At 38.4% G+C, this 17258-nt stretch overlaps 1 protein-coding gene across 5 annotated transcripts in view; it reads left to right on the top strand.

Annotated features, from left to right (window-relative positions):
* The window catches only part of LOC124555163 (ankyrin-3-like), a 904646-nt gene that overhangs the window by 583485 nt on the left and 303903 nt on the right, over window positions 1-17258 (top strand). For 4 of the 5 annotated variants that reach the window (XM_047128986.1, XM_047128985.1, XM_047128987.1 and 1 more), the window contains one exon: window positions 14093-14158. The exons of the other annotated variant lie outside the window; for it this stretch is intronic. In XM_047128986.1, the coding sequence (XP_046984942.1) occupies window positions 14093-14158 (66 nt within the window). The remainder of the gene's footprint in view (window positions 1-14092; window positions 14159-17258) is intronic. 5 annotated transcript variants of the gene reach the window in all.

Here is a 17258-nt window from a genome sequence, read left to right as displayed (position 1 = left end):
AAAGATTGATAGGAATAAAGTGGTTCTGTTTCTAGATGTGATTTTCATATCTCTGTTTTTTAATATGTCTGCAGTTACTTCACATTTAAGTTTATCATTAAATATGTCTTGCTGCATCCACTGATTATGTGACAGACCACAGGGGGCAGGGAGTTTCCATTGAATACAAAGCAGTAATACTCTGCTACAAACACAAACATAAAAACAATAAATGTCACTTTCTATAATCTCTGTATGCTGGTGTTCTTCTAAATTAATTTATGTTGATACTGAGTACAATGTCTAGTCCATGAAATCTAATGCATGAGTATTTGGTCCAATGTTTGCTGCCACGTTAGAAATCCAGTCATCAGTGTGTTATCATTTTTTGACAGCTGTTGCCTGTAAATTCAATTTCATTCACCTCATTGTTTTTAGTACTTCATATTTGTCACATATAATGATAATGCACCAGCGCAATTCAGCTTTATTCTTGAAGGTTTTTGTTGATATATTTACTCACCCATTTATTTTAATAAAACAAAGCATATTGTTAGTACATGTCATATTTTAGAGCATATTTACAAATTATCCTCTATATCTATGTTGCGATACTTCAGTAAGTTGCATTATCTATGTTTTGTTTTTGCTTCAGTTGAAATTTACCCTTGTCTATTTCATGCATAAATGGTATTTATTGTGCCACAAAGAAATATTTAGCTCTTTCATAAACATTTGTTTATTCAAGAATTATACAGTGATGAAAAGGAAAAATAGTTGCAGTTGAATAACAATATAATTACTATTACTTTGGTTTATGAAACTAAAATCATGGAGTATCAATAATGTAGGAAAAATATAGATTGCTACTTACCATTACCAAAAGACACTTTTACATAAGCTTTAGGCCTCAGTCTCTGTCACAAAAAGAGAAACACACACAATTCATTACACAAGCACGCACACCTCACACACACATGACCACCAACTCCAGCACTTCGGGCCAGAATGCGGCTGTCAAATGGGGTGGAAGCAGCAATCTCGAGGAGATGGGAAAGGGGAAGTGATAGCAGTGTGTGTGGGTGGAGGGAGAAAGGAGAACTGTCTGGCAGAGTGTGCAGGGACCAGAATGCCAACAGGTGCAGTGTCAGGAGATTTTGGGGCAGGGAGGTGGGGAAAACAGAGAGAAAAAGGAAAGGGGCAGGGAAGGATGGGTGATTACATTGGCAGAGGGTAGCAGACAAGAATGGGGAGAAGCTGATAGCACAGAGGGGGTGCCAGCTGTTGGGTGGACGGTGTGGGGACAGTATGTTACTGTAGGTTGAGGCCGGGATAATTACACGACCAGAGAATGTGTTATAAGGATAACTCCCACCTGTGCAGTTCAGAAAAGCTGATGGTGGATGGAAGATCCAAATGGCTTGGGTCGTGAAGCAGCCATTTGAAACAAGCATGTTATGTTCAGCTCAATGTTGTGCCACAGGGTGACCTACTTTGCTCTTGGTCACAGTTTAGTGGTGGCCTTTCATTCTGGTGGACAGCTGGTTGGTGGTCATAACAATATACAATGCTGCCCAATGAATGCAGCAGAGCTGCTAATGACAAGGCTGCTTTAACAGGTGGCACCGTCCCAGATGGGGTAAGATATTCTGTGACAGGACTGGAATACGAAGTGTTGGGTGGGTGGATTGGGCAGGTCTTGCACCTGGGTCTTCCCCATGGATATGATCCTTGTGGCAAGGGGTTGGTATTGGGATTGGCATAGGGGTGGGCTAGGATATTGTGGAGGTTGGGTGAGTGATGGAACACCACTTTAGGACGGGTGGGAAGGATGTTGGGTAGGATGTTCCCCATATTAGGGCATGGCGACAGGTAATCAAAGGCCTCACAAAGGATGTGGCTCACTTGTTCCAGTCTGGGGTGGTACTGGGTATGAAGGGGGCACTCCTTTGTGGATGATTCTTGGGGTTGGTGGGAGAATTGGGGATGTGAGGGGAAACAAACAGCATGGGAGATCTGTTTGCAGCCTAGGTCTGGGGAATAGTGCCTGTCTGTGAAGGCCACGGCAAGACCCTCGGCATACTGGGCGAGGGAGTTCTTGTCATGACAGATCATCATCCCAGGGTGTTCAGGCTGCATGGGAGGGATTTTTGATTTGAAAGTTGAGGAGGACCAGTGTGAAGGATGGAAGAGAAGGTGTTGAAGATGTGAAGGAATGAAGATAAGGTTGGCCCTGAGTCCAGATCATAATGATAGCATCAATGAACCTGGACCAGGCTTGGGGTGTGGGGTTTTGGGAGGCCAGGAAGGTCTCCTCTGGATGGCCCATAAAAAGTTTGGCATAGGAGGTTGCCAAGTGGTTGCCCATGGCTGTGCTGCAGATATGTTTGTATACCTTTCCTTCAAAGCACAAGTAGTTTTGTGCTGCATGCACCTGAACATAATTCTTCTTTGAAGGGAAGGTATAAAACAAACCTGCAGCACAGTCATGGACACCCACATGGCACCCCCTTCCTAGCCTCCCACAATGCCAAACCACTAGTCCGGTTCAGGTTCATTGATGATATGTTTATGATCTGGACTCAGGGCCAATACACCGTATCTTCATTCCCTCACTAATCTCAACACCTTCTCCCCCATCCACTTCACATTGTCTACCTCAACCCAGCATGCCACCTTCCTAGATGTTGCTCTTCTCCTGTCTGATGGCTCCATCTGCACCTCTGTCCACATTAAATCCACCAATCATCAACATTATCTGCATTTCAGCAGATGTCATCCCTTTCATATCAAAAAATCCCTCTCATACAGCCTGGACACTTGGGGATGATGTATCTGCAGTAACAAGAACTCCCTTGCCCAGTATGCTGAGGGTCTCACCAGGGTCTTCACAGACTGGCACTATCCCCCAGACCTAGTTCACAAACAGATCTCCCATGCCATTTCCCCTCACACCCCAAATCCCCCCACCAACCCCAAAAACCAGCCACAAAGGAGTGCCCCCTTCATCACTCAGTATCACCCAGGACTGGAGCAACTGAAATACATCCTTCACCAGTGCTTTGATTACCTATCATCATGCCCTGAAATGAGGGAGATCCTCCCCACTCCACCTCAATTGGAGTTTCAGCACCCACACAACCTCGACAACATCCTAGTCCATCCCTGTGTTACTCCCAATCCCAACCCCTTGCCGTAAGGATCACATCCCTGTGGATGGCTCAGATACAAGACCTGCCAAACCCATCCACCCTGTGTTTCCTGTTCCAGTCCGGTCACTGGTTTATCCAGCCCAATCAGGGGTCGGGCCTCCTGTGAAGGCAGCCAAGCCATTTACCAGCTCTGCTGCAATCATTGCACAATTTCTTATACTGATACTGTATTACTACCAACCAGCTGTCCACCAGGATGAAAGGCCATTGCCAAACTGTGGCCAAAAGCAAAGTAGACCACGCTGTGGCACAACATGCAGCTGAATATAACATGCTTGATATCAATGGTTGCTTCATTACCCAAGCCATTTGGATCGTCCATACCACCACCATCTTTTCTGAACTGCACAGATGGGTGTTATCATTACAATACATTCTCTGCTCCTGTAATTATCCTGGCCTCAACCTGTCCTAACATTCTGTCCCCACACTCACCACCCAACAGTTTCCAACCCCTCTGTCCTATCACCTCCTCCCCAGTCTTGTCTCCCACCCTCTTTGTTTGCCACCTTCTACCGATGCATGCACCCATCTTTAGCTACTCCTTTCCTTTTTCGTTCTGTTATCCTCACCTCTCAGCCCCACAACCTTCTGCCACAGTGCCTCTTGGCATTCTAGTCCCTGCACAATCCACCAGATTCTCTCCCCCCCCCCCCCCCCCCCCCCCCCCATCCGTACACTGCTATCAGATTGCTGCTTCCATCCCGTGTGATAGTTGCATTCTGGCCCGAGGTGCTGGAGTCGGCAGTCATGCGTGCGTGAGATGTGCTTGCTAGTGTGAATGAGTGTGAATGAATGGTGTGTGTTTCGTTCTTTCTGACAAAGGCTGTGGCCAAAAGCTTATGTGTAAGCGTCTTTTAATTGCACCTGTCTGCAACTTAACGTGTCATCTCTATGCTAAGTAACAATCTATCTTTTCTTACATTGTTGATATTTCTATCTGAAGTTTACCTTGTTTAAAATCATGGTGTGTAATCTATACTACAATTTTTCAAGCATCATGGAAGTCCTGGTTCTCCAAAAGCTACACAGCTGCAGAATACTGAAGTCAAAATTCATGTGCGAGATCATCACAATATTGGTGAATCTCGTTTAGAACAATATACATCAATTCCAGAGAATTTATGTGTTGAAATTTGTTTCTTCAGTCTGTGAATGTCAAAAGCAAGCACATATTCACCCGTATTTACTTTCTCTACCCTTCACAGAAGTTCCTCAAAGTCAAACAAATGGCACAAAATTTTCACTTTTGTGCTACCACAAGGCAATATTTTAGTGCTTGTATGCCTGTACCTCTTGAATCACCAGATTTTCATCCAGACATAACAGATTTCTGAGCTGACAATGCAATAAACCTCTTGGAATAAGTGTATCATAGCAGTGTTGGCACATAAAGCTTTGGGTTTATTCTCACTGTTGGACATACTTTGTAGTATCATGAAGGTGAAAAAAACTGTCAACTGCAAGGTTTCTACTCAAAGGTTGATTGCCTCATGTTGTATTAGAGCATGGTGTGGCCTTCCTGTAGAAATAAAAACAAAATAATAAAAGTTTATTGGTACACTTATCAGGATATAGGCAAATAGAAGGTCATTGGGAAGTATGGCATTCCTGTTTTGATAGATGTATCTGCCACTGAAAATTATTATTTTAATTTATGTTGATGCTTGGGAAATGAGATAATTGTGAACTTTTGTGGTAAATTCATCCTCACTGAGTCCTTCTCTGCTTCTGGAATTTCATTCTGTTGCAGCATAACACTGGTTCTTTAGTTCCTGTTGCAATATAATTATATGGTCCCCATCAAATAAATCTGGTATGACGAATAAAATATTTTTGGTCGTCAAAAACACTTATCTCATAACTGAAATTGATGTAAGTAATGGGAAGGTTAAGGTAACAACTCAGCATATAATTCAGTAATTGAGAGGTCAATAGGCACATAAACAAGAATGGAAATTAGGTTATCCTTTTGGACGTATTTCATCAGAGCTAACTACAATGGTGTGCAAAACTTGAAGCATAAAAATAACTTTTGTAGGCTGTGTCACAGCCAAGTAATACAGCTTAATGAAACATAGACCATACACAAATAGACCTGGTGAGGTACGGTACAGTAGTACAGTACAGAGGGTAACAGTTAAAGAAATACACAACGTGAAGAAAGAAATGAAACGTTTATTCTAAGACAATAATTATACTGAAGTCACCATGATTTATGTTGGTCCCCTGGACATTAAAAAAAGGCGGGACATGGATCTTAAAGGCTGTGTGATCACCACAGATGGCAGTGCCTGCTCATACTTCCATACTGGTCACAGGGTTAGTAAGGAGTTCTTTTTGTGGGGCATTCCATTCCTCCTCCATGTGGTTGACTGAAATGACAGTGCATTACATGTTCCCACCTCTTACCATATGAGGGTACATAATGCTCTGAGGAACATTGCCGAATGTGATTGTTTTGGCGGTTAAGGTATTACAGGGTGGGAGGGTATAATGTTACATTGGCATACTGACCTCTGAATCTTTGAGCACAATACACTCACTGTGACACAGTACTCCTTCCCCAGGTGTGTCTCTTCAGGGGTGCATTCGGCCCTGACTTAATTTTCATGGATGACAATGCGCACCTGCCTTCGAGCTGCACTGAAAGAGGAGCTCTTAGAGCAAGTGGATATTGGAAAAATAACTTACCTGCCCATTCCCCTGATTCAAATTGAGGGATGCATTGGGCAGACATATTGCAGCACATCCACGTGCACCAACGACCATCCACCAACACCAATGACCATCCACCAATTGTCAACTGCGATGGTGTAGAAATGGCTCACCCTGCCATGAGAACTCCTTAAGAACTGTGTGCACATTGCAGAGCATGTATTTCGATCGCAGAGCATGTATTTCCATCTATGGTGATGATATTCCCTTTAAGAACCATGTCCTTACTTTTTTAATGTATGGGGCCCATCATAAGTCACAGTCACTTCAGTGTAATTATTGTTCATGAATAAATGTGTCATTTCTGTCTGCCACAGTATTGTACTTCCTGTACAATACTGTGTGGTCCAAGTTTCATCGAGTTATGTTACTTCGCAGTTGTACATCATGCAACAGTTACTTTTGTCCTTAAGTGTTGCCCACCAGTGTACTACAGAACGAGCAAACACACACACAACTACATTATCATATTTATAAATCCTCATAAATCTGAAACAAAACCAGCATACCAAGGTATTTGTTGCTAATGAAGCCTAGAAGTCATGTTGTTTAACATTATGTTGCATTTTTGTAGAACACAGAAATTTAATAACTTAATATGTTTAATGATTAAAACAGTAATAATAGTTAACAGTTGGTGTTAAAATCTCACCTTAAGTAGATGAAACTAGTGAATTCTAGTTTAATCTGCCAGGTAGTTTCATATCAGCACACACTCCGCTGCAGAGCGAAAATTCCATTCTGGATACATCCCACAGGTTGTGGCTAAGCCATGTCCTCGCAGTATCCTTTCTTCCAGAAGTGCCAGTCTTGCAAGATTCGCAGGAGAACTTCTGTGAAGTTTGGAAGGTAGGAGACAAGGTACTGGCGGAAGTAAAGCTGTGAGGACGGGTTGTGAGTCGTGCTTGGATAGCTCAGATGGTAGAGTACTTGCACGTGAAAGGCAAAGGTCCCGAGTTCCAGTCTCGGTCTGGCACACAGTTTTAATCTCCCAGGAAGTTTCACTAATGAATTCTGCTTGTCAAGTTTCACTGAAATGCATAAGATATACACAACATTTGAGGTTTTCTTGCCACCAAACCAACAGTGTAGGAACACTTGCTTACATGAGTAGATAAGGTACAAGGTTTTAAAACACATGATGCAGAAACATAATTTGGTGTTAAATGTCAAAATATGAGGTTATCTCTGAACACCGGTGATATGTCAAAAATGGTTCAAATGGCTCTGAGCACTATGGGACTCAACTGCTGAGGTCATTAGTCCCCTAGAACTTAGAACTAGTTAAACCTAACTAACCTAAGGACATCACATACATCCATGCCCGAGGCAAGATTCGAACCTGCGACTGTAGCGGTCTTGCGGTTCCAGACTCCAGCGCCTTTAACCGCACGGCCACTTCGGCCGGCTGGTGATATGTCATTTACCTTTAAATGATGTGATACTAATGTGAAAATAATCTACTCTCCCAAAAGAAATACTTTGATAATCTAAATGTACTAAAGAACTCTAATTCCATTTGAAGGTAGTTTCCTTTGAATTGTTTGAAGTACCTCAAATGTTTTTATACAATTTTATATCCATGTTATGGGAGCTGTTGTCTGCAAATTTTGTTATGTTCCAGCTGATAGTCACAATTTCTCCTTGTATTTTAAGTACAGATACCATTGTTTAGATTATTGTAGTACTTGTATTTCAAAAGTAACTGTGCAGTTTTATAGATATATATTGAAACCAATGTGATTTTTTTTTCAACACTTGAGTCTCACATTACATGACTTATTATAAGTGAGATTCCACAGAATCCTTACTGCCTGTTTTATAGGACAACCACTTTCTTAATATGCTTAGCTACAGTCCATCCCACACTGCAGTTACATATGTGAGACAGATCCACTGGTGCAAAATGGATCACAACCATTTGCTCATAATTCAGATTTTGTAACACTGTCTTCAATACATAAACTGATTTTACTAATTTTTGGCATAAAAGGTAAACATGATGTTCCCAGGAGAGATTGTTTTCTTACATTACACCAAGAAACACTGCTGTTCATTCCAATTTTATGTCTCTATATTCTCCAGATATGACATCCCATTGCACTCTTTCGAGTTGGTAGTTCAGATGAAAGTACAGAAGACATGTCTTGCAAATGGTTCAGCTTATGTCATTATTTTCAAGTTAATTACTCATGACAAATAAAGCATTGAGAGAGTTAGGTATAGTTCATACTCATTATGTGCCAGCCAACAACTGTTTTATTATCTTCATAATTGAATACCTTACTCTCATGGAGTAAGGATAAATTGTTTATACAGGGTAATTCTCTGATGATGTTACAAACTTTCAGGGATGATGGTGAATGGTAAATGTATCAATTTGAGGTAAGGGACCCTGGTCCATAAACGACCGAGTCAAAAGTTATAAGTGAAAATTGGTCTGATACCTTTGACTATGGACCTCTTCTACTGCAAGCTCTTTGCTTTCCATATTTTCAGAGGAGGTAGTATGGACCAAAAACAAGAAAAAATTGTCTAATAAAAATGGGCTCTAAAATGCATCCCTTAAGAGCTATGAATGAGCGTCCAGTAGAAGAGATGTTTTTCACAGTGCCAAAGACGAACAGTTGCTCATAGCTCTTAAGGTATGTGCTTTAGTGTGTATGTTTACTGGACTTTTTTCTGTGTTTTGGTCCACACTATCTCCTCCCAAAATATGAAAAGTAAAGAGCTTGCAGTCTAAGGCACTGCAGTCATGGACTGTGCAGCTGGTCCTGGCAGAGGTTTGAGTCCTCCCTCGGGCATGGGTGTGTGTGTTGTCCTTAGGATAATTTAGGTTAAGTAGTGTGTAAGCTTAGGGACTGATGACCTTAGCAGTTAAGTCCCTTAAGATTTCACACACATTTGAACATTTGAACAAAGAGCTTGCAGTAGAAGAGGTATCAGAACGATTTTCTCTTATAACTTTCAGCTCTGTCATTTCTGGAGCAGAGTCTCTTCTCCATGATCCTGAACATTTCTATCATCATCACAGAACCATTCTGTACATAATATGAAAAACAAGGCCCCAAAACTAATCCTTTGGGGAAAGTGCATGTGACAATAATTTAACTATGACTGCAAATCTTATCAGTCTTGGCCTCTCTGTCATCAATTTGTGTAACTGGAATCTGACTGGTAGTTGTGATTGTAACATATTGGTAAACATTCCTCTGATGTCATAAGATTCCAGTTTGTTAACTAATTTCAAAACATTTTCAATGCAGTATTCATTAATGTGTGAAACTGGAACTCAGCTCTAATTTTTCTGTATACAGCCACTCCACATTTTCTCTTATTGTTTCTGTATAATATCTAGAAGTATCTGTCCAGTTTCAGTGCCTTCCAGCAATATTCTGATAAGCATAACAAGGCTGTTGGCATTCCACTTGCTATTTTATTTTCCAGTGTTCATATTATCATTTCATCGTTTTATTATAATTCTTTGTGGAATATACTAAACAAATGTTGTTTCTCATTTATGCTGTTGTTCAACCTTCAGTGTTTTGCACTCCTATAGCTGCTGCTATAACCATGTCCCCTAGAAAGGCCTGTTTAGATAATTGAAAATCGCTGGGATTCAGTGGACACTGCTTTGGACAGATTGTGTACTACTAGCAGGTAGAACTGCTGGTAGCCTCTTTGTGGTGCAAAGGACTAAAGGAAGGTGCATCAATCGCATCTATCAGTTAATAGTACTCTCTTCTAAGTGATTCCCCAAGTTCTGCGTTAATATGTTCCACATAGTACTTCAACCAAGACTTTTTGTGTACCAGTAACTAGCCCCATTTGAAAAACTGATACAAATATTGGAAAATACTTCAACTTATCTGGTTTAACGTACATGTGTTTGCACTATATACTAGATGGTTGTACTTAAACTTTCACTACTTGAGTCAGTGTAGATGGAAAACTATTTACTACATGGACACCCAACGTTATAGGTTTGATGTTCAGACTGAGCTGCAGGATTTGCATTGTTAGTAGTGTCAGTGCCATGAGTTGCTGTTCGGCACTGGTACTGGTATAGCAACATAGCATTTAAACACAAGCATCAGTGTGAAATACAGTTGCAGACAGTCAACATGGGTCTGGACAATGTGAGCAGGGATTTAGTTGTAAAGCTGTTTTATCAAAACTACAGCAGTAGTGCTGCTGCTGTTTGTATCAACACATTAAAGGAATATGGAAAGATTCTCTTTTCACATCAGGGTTGAAGAACATGTTTCAGAAGTCTGAATCAACTGGAGATTCGGAAACTGATCACGAGAGAGGCCAATGGCAGAACTGTGCCACAAAATACTGAAGAACTTACTGTTGCCATGGCTGAGAATAGTGGATACAATGTGCGATCTTCAATCAATGCATGAGCTGTGTCATGACGGCTGAACATTCCATGGTCCAACATTCAAAACTTGCTGCAAGCAGCTGTGAAATGATATCTCTAGATTGGTCCCAGGCTGTCATGGATACATATGGTCATTACATTGAGCAATGTTTGTAAGCTGGAATGTAAACATGGTATGCAATTAAAAAATATTACCCTCTCATGTGAACAATAAAATGCGTGTCTTTCAATGGTTTATTCAGTATTTCTCTTCCGCAGGTCCTTCCAAATGTTTCTACAAAGTTTCATTGCCCTACAGTCACTTGTTTTTCATGGGAACCCTCACAAGTTTAATTACCAAAGAATGGAACCTCCGTGTTGAAATACCAGCAATGTAAAAATGTTTAATTATAGCCACCATCTACTAGCATATGTCATACATCCTCTCACAGCTAATTTCCAAGGAGTCTTACATGATTTAAGGAAACTGTGGATAACTGGAATGACCAGGTCTGAATTTGAAACCAGCATTCCCCGGAGAAAGCTCTGTCTCGTTATTTCTGGATTGCCTGTTCATATCATCATGAAAGCATTCTCTATTTGAAGCACTATTAGTGGGTTTTGATCCATGAATGAAAATCTTTGGTACTGCTATCTTTGTTATTTGTACAGAATTTTACATACAATGATAAAAAAATGTTAGTATCCAGATAGAATGCCACAGTAGTGTCAGAGTTGCCTAATTTTGAGGAGACATTAACAACAGTCATGATAAATTAAGTCTCACCACAGTGTTACTGTGCCTGTCAAGAAGAGCACAATAACTGGGGATGCATGAAGTGCTCATGACTATCCAGCATAATTTTCAGTGAAAAATTCAAGTTCAGTTTTGTTATAGATTACCATCATGCCTGAGCAAAAGATCATTAAGAGGAATGGACAGATTCTATCAGCAATTTTGAGTAATACTGCAGCAGTAGTCAGTGGCTTTTATTTCATGTCTGTTTGATAATGCTTTGGTAAATCTGATTTCACAATGACAACACCCTTGGCCATCATATATTACCTCCAGGAGACAACAAACTGGACTGGCTTTCAATACCTACACACACTACATTTGTTTACCAGCTGCCTGCATTATGTTGGCTTATATCCACAGTCAACACAAACCTTTATCCTGTGCTGGATAGGAAATGTCTGGAAGAACATCTTGTGTATACCAGTGCATGGTTTCGGGCCAGAGGTACGGATAATGTTCTCTCAGGCTTCCAGGCATGTCAAGTGGTTTAAAACCCACAAGCTCTCAGCCAAGTACTCCTCAAACATTGTCAAGCAATGATTGTCTTTTGATTGCTGCTATAGCTGCAGAAACAAAAAGACTGTCACCACTTGACAATGGCTAATGAGTACTCAGCCAAATGCTCATGGGTTTTAAACCACTTGACATGACCGGAAGTTCAAGAGAATTTTATCAGAACTTCTCCTGTGTCAACAGACTATCACTGCAATGTCAGTCTCCTTGATATGAAAGGTTAGTGCTGACAGCTGAGGTCAAGCTTGCTTCAAGGTATGGCAGCTTTATGCCCTAGATATATGGGACTGGTGAAATGCATGCATTACCAACTACTTGTCCATTTGAATTAATGTTGTAATGATTGTAACAGTAATACATAACTTCTCAATAAGTGTGATTTCTTTTCATTTACTTACTCTCATGCATGGTTAAATTTGTTATTTAGTAAGTGCAGAATTAGTTACAGATTTTTCAATGCTTACCAATATTTGTTTCACTACAAAAACTTTTGTCAGCATTTTACTAAATGAAATTCTTAGACCTAGATGAACACTGATAATTGGGTATTGGAAAAATACTGATATAGGCATAACTATATACATTATTGCAAGGGAAGAAATTAGTTAGCTCATTTTGAAAATTTTGTGTAGTGATGAAACCAAAATCACAAAGTCGAATGAGAAAATTTCTTTGAAAAGTGTGGTTAAAAGATTTACATGTATACTAGGTAGCTCCTCAGTTTCTTTCTTTTTCCTTTAACTTCTCCCATTTTCATCAGCATTCTCAAATTCACAAGCTAGTGATAATTTTCCTGAAATCTTAAGTTGCAGCTATCAGTAATTACTTTTCTCATGAAACTCAGAACCAAGTGTGATCCTATACTAAAAAAATTATAAACCGTATCCATGATAACCTCTAGTGCTTCTTGCAAAGCTACAGAACTACACTAATGGAAATTTTCTGACTGCCTTATGACCAAAAATATAATACAGTGGGTCCCAAAGCCAAATCTGAGCAATTTGTGACACAAAATATCACAGGAAATGGAAATGATTGAAATATAGACATATGCAAATAGAAGAGATGATGGGACATTTTAAATGACCTGTTAGGTCTGTAAACATGAAAGTGACTACCTAACTGAATTCAACTTAAATTCATGCATTAGGTATGTAGTGATGTAATTTATGTTTGAGTGAATAGCTATGACTGAGGAAACTGTGTGTTGCATCACTTCTCTGAATTCGTGTAATCCATGTCATATCATGCGCAGACTGGAGCTTTTAATGATTCTTTCGCTGTACAATGCAAATAATAATATCAGTGGGTCTACCAAATTTATTCCACCTACTATGTTACTCTGTGTCCACACAGATTTCAATAAAACAGTGCCAAAATTTGTTCATGTTCAAACTAGTGGGTGGTACACAACTTGAATATTGTACAGTATTATTTATGGTGTTATAACTTTGCTATTGATAGCTTTTTCATTGTTATTTAACAGGAATGTTCACATAATTGTTGTGTTTTCAGTTTCCTAAGTCATAAAATTTTATTTTTCTCACATACTCTGAAACAGACTTTGAGTATGCATTTCTTATCACGTACTACTATTGGCCGTAGAACATAGCAACATGACTTTTGTACACTAAAACAACCAAATTTTCTCCATCATGGTGGACAGAGACTGAAATAGATACCAAATATTTATTTTCTACCACATCATTATGCTTGTTAGAAAACAAATTATTAAATGGTCAATAAAGTATAAATTCGACTCATAACTACTTTTTATAGCTTCTAAAGCTCATCACACAGTCTCACCTTGTAGGACATCCCATTCTTTATATGGTAATTCATATCCCGAACAAGTTAATGCTTTATTTAAGCAAATAATACAGTAACTGGCCCTATGTTGCTGAGTTATTGCAATCAATCACTTCCTTTTTGCCTTTGTACTCTACCCCATATGAATATAGCAAGTTTCCTTATCTGTGTATGCACAGGTAATGTTTTTGTTGTCATCTCCATATTACATGAATATCAATGATTAGTGTTTCTTATGAGTTTTCCATTTCCTTTGTACTAAAACAGTGTGTTATCCATAACATTTAGTTAAATTATAATGAGTGATTTCCAGCTGTTTGAGAATAGTTACAAATATTAAAACAACAATTGTATTTTAAAATAAAGTTTTTGACATTATCATAATTTTTATTCTGTTCATTCTTGTTCTTATATGGTGTAAATTACTTTTGATTATATTAAATGCTAAGTTCATCTCAGTACACATTTTCGTGATTTTTTTTTTTTCTTTCTCTAGGAGCTGTTATTATGCAATGACTACAATAACTACCTTAATGTGTGTTCACTTCCTTGTAGTGGCAGTTCAAAATGTAATTCACCTAATCCACTAATGTTATGTGCAAAATATTTTACCAACATTTGAAATTTAGTAGACTTGTGCTTGGAACAAGTGCCACTAATGCTACTGGGTCTCACAACTTGCACACATTTTTTCAGAAATCCTGTCACCAAAAGTTTCGAAAACCCCGCCCCCAAGTCCAGCTGAGTTCAAGGAGCAAACAGGTGAGTTTCGCAATCTGAGACTTAATATGCATCCAAACAGTTGAAGTTTAAGTGGAAGAAGATATAAGAAATATTGTTGACTCTTGAAACTGCTCAAGTGAAGATTTGTCCTCACTGAACACCTACACTATATGCATTGTTTCTCACTTAATGCTGGTGGTTCATTCCACTTATGTTATAGGTTCATCTTAGTGCAAAACATCTTAATATTTCTTCGGGGAAGTGGTGAAACTCAGAACATAAAAATTTGTTATGAGTTGTTAATAATTTTTGGGTTTGGACTTCAAATCCTTGCTCCAACAAAATCTCAGAAAACATTTTGAATCTGTAAAATGCTTTATTGATACTTAATCAGCTGTATATGAGTTTAGGAAAGAAGCATTGTTTTTACCATGGACATATATTAAGAAAGTCCTTGTTGATGTGGAACACATCTAGAATAAAATAAAATGAAAATTGGTTGTTTTACATGAATAAACATGAGTAAGGAGACATATGAAATAAGAAGATGAAATAATAGTGTTTGAATTATATAGCTAGCTGTGTTCCTGGAGCTATACATTCAACTTAAACTCAGTACCATGGTTTCGAAACCTCTCTAGATCAGCTGATTAAAAAGACTATTTAATGATATTATAACTTGTTTTCCCATTTTTAACACAATAAAAGGACAAAGAAAGGAGTGACTATATGAGCATTAAGGATAAGTATTCACTCTGTGTCTTACAAAAAGAATGAAGACAGTATGGCAATTTTTATTGCTTGTAATTGGAAAGAGACAACTTCCAAACGTGTTCCACTACAAACCCACTTCAGTTGTTGTATGATTGCAAAGATATATTAATTATTTAAATATCAGTGCTGAAAAAGAGCTGAAGTCACTAAAATGTTATAAAGTCCATGGAATCCCTATCAAGTCCCCTACAGAATTTGTAACTGCACCAGTTGATTTGAAGAGTAGGGGGAAACTCATCTTAAGAAGAGGTGTAACACAGATGCATGAAACTACCACTAAATAGCCACAATATGAAACCAGAACATGATGGAAATTTAAACATAATGACCTGCCTTAATAAAATGGTCTGCCCTGTGACTTCCAGTACGGTTGTCTAATGTTTGTACATTCATTTCATACACAATATCTTAAAAGCTACTGTCAAGATAAAAAGTGATTTTTGGCTTTTCATATGCATGCAATTAAGTTTGTGTGTGGCCAATAAAAGTGGGATAGACTCACTACTGTACATTACCATTCTTGAGAATCAAAATGGAGTATTTTTGCTTACAATCAAACACAGTGGCTGCCTAGCCATGAAGACAGACAATGTTGTAACACTACCATCATTTCAGACATGCTGCTGTATCAACGCATAAAATAATTTATTCATTACAGTAGTGATGTTTCTGCACTAGATGACTATCCAAATAGAAAGTAAAGTTTCAGCACTCACATCAGGATGGCTGTTGTATAAAAATTATGAAAGCTCATTCTGTGGCTCCTTTGTGTTTTCTACGTTTCTATAAGCATCAAATAGTATCTGAATATTAGCACTTTCAGTTGCTTAAATACCCCAGATCCCCAGCAGATGCTGTGTGTGATAACACTGATAACATGGTGCACCAACTGTAAGCTGGACTTATGTTTAGCTGAAAGTATCATTTTATCACAGAAAATAATTTGAAATGAAGTATCTATTCCTTTACATTACATGTGTAAGTGCAGTATCAATGATAAAACAGCCAAGAAATTTTGAAGATGAAAATTTTGGTACACTGTGTTACCATTAGGTTATAGAAGTGTTATTATATTTACTAAAGGAATACGTACAGAAAAAGGACAGAAGTAAGACTAAAACTTTTTGTATGACTGTGGCTCCATACAAATGTATAATCATTATTCATAAACTTGTTACTCATATTTGTACCAACTATTTTTACTACTTCATGGAGAAGAAAATCTTGACTAAACTATCATTGTCTGCAGTGTTCGTAAAATGGAAATAATCCTATGCAAAAAGCATACAGAGTTGAATAAAAACCAAAACAAAAATAATTTCACATGTTGTGTAAAGTAGTGTTGTACAAAGTAACCAAGAAGACACAATAGAGCTACTCATCACTTCTTTTAAATTCAGCTATTGACGCTCTCTATAAGTGAACCAGTTTATTATTACAAGCAGACTCAGAAGACATTAGCAATGTTTTTCAAGTATGGTCTTTCATTATATGATACTGGAAACTTAAATTTTCACTTGCTTAAAGGTCTGTAATGAGGACACTGCTACATCAGTTGCTAACAGTTATATGTGAATGATTTAATTAATTATTGCCCTTTCCATATGAAATTATTAACAGTTCATGTAACACACTTCAAGATAATAACTTAATATTGTATGAACAAAACTGGCATGATAATGACTTTTATATACAAGCTGAAGAGCACAGTATAAGTCAGTTTTATTGGAATTTAATTATTCAAATCTGAGAGGACAGAGGATAAATTAATTTTAAAAAAACGGTCTCATTGTTATACAACATGGGTTGAAGTGCATGTATCATAAGATGCAATGGCATTGTAACTAAAATGTACAGTGGTAGTGCATTCTCTTCTGTCATTGACTGATTTAAAAAAAAAGTGATTATTAAGAACTTCTCAGAAAATAGGGCTCCAAATTTCAAGGTGATGAACAAGCATTGAGGTTGCCGAAGGAGTTCTCCAGTCGTGTGACTGCCATCGTATTACATACCTTTTGAAACAATTGAGATAGCACAAATGTCTTCAAAAGAAGATGCCTAATATTATGGATTATGAGTGATATGGGAAGATGTATAGATCATCTCATAAAGTTTTCAATTAATATGCCCAACAACGATGGTATACACAAGTTTCCTCATCGTGCAGCAACATTTCCAAAGTGATCATTGTTTATAAGGTGTGGTATCCTCTTCTTCCAACAAAATGCTAAACTCATCTTCAAGAGTTGAGTTTGTGGCAGTGGTATGTTAATACGAAGAAAGTGGAACAGTTAGAGGTTTAGTACACCCTGTGGTCATTGCTTTGGGAAACTGGCCATTAAGGAGACACATCTTTGATGATCAG

Source organism: Schistocerca americana, chromosome X (assembly GCF_021461395.2).
Source record: "Schistocerca americana isolate TAMUIC-IGC-003095 chromosome X, iqSchAmer2.1, whole genome shotgun sequence".
In the NCBI taxonomy this organism is placed as follows: Eukaryota; Metazoa; Arthropoda; class Insecta; order Orthoptera; family Acrididae; genus Schistocerca; species Schistocerca americana.
The sequence above is the reverse complement of the archived record's forward strand: the minus strand, read 5'-3'. Positions and strand labels throughout refer to the sequence as shown.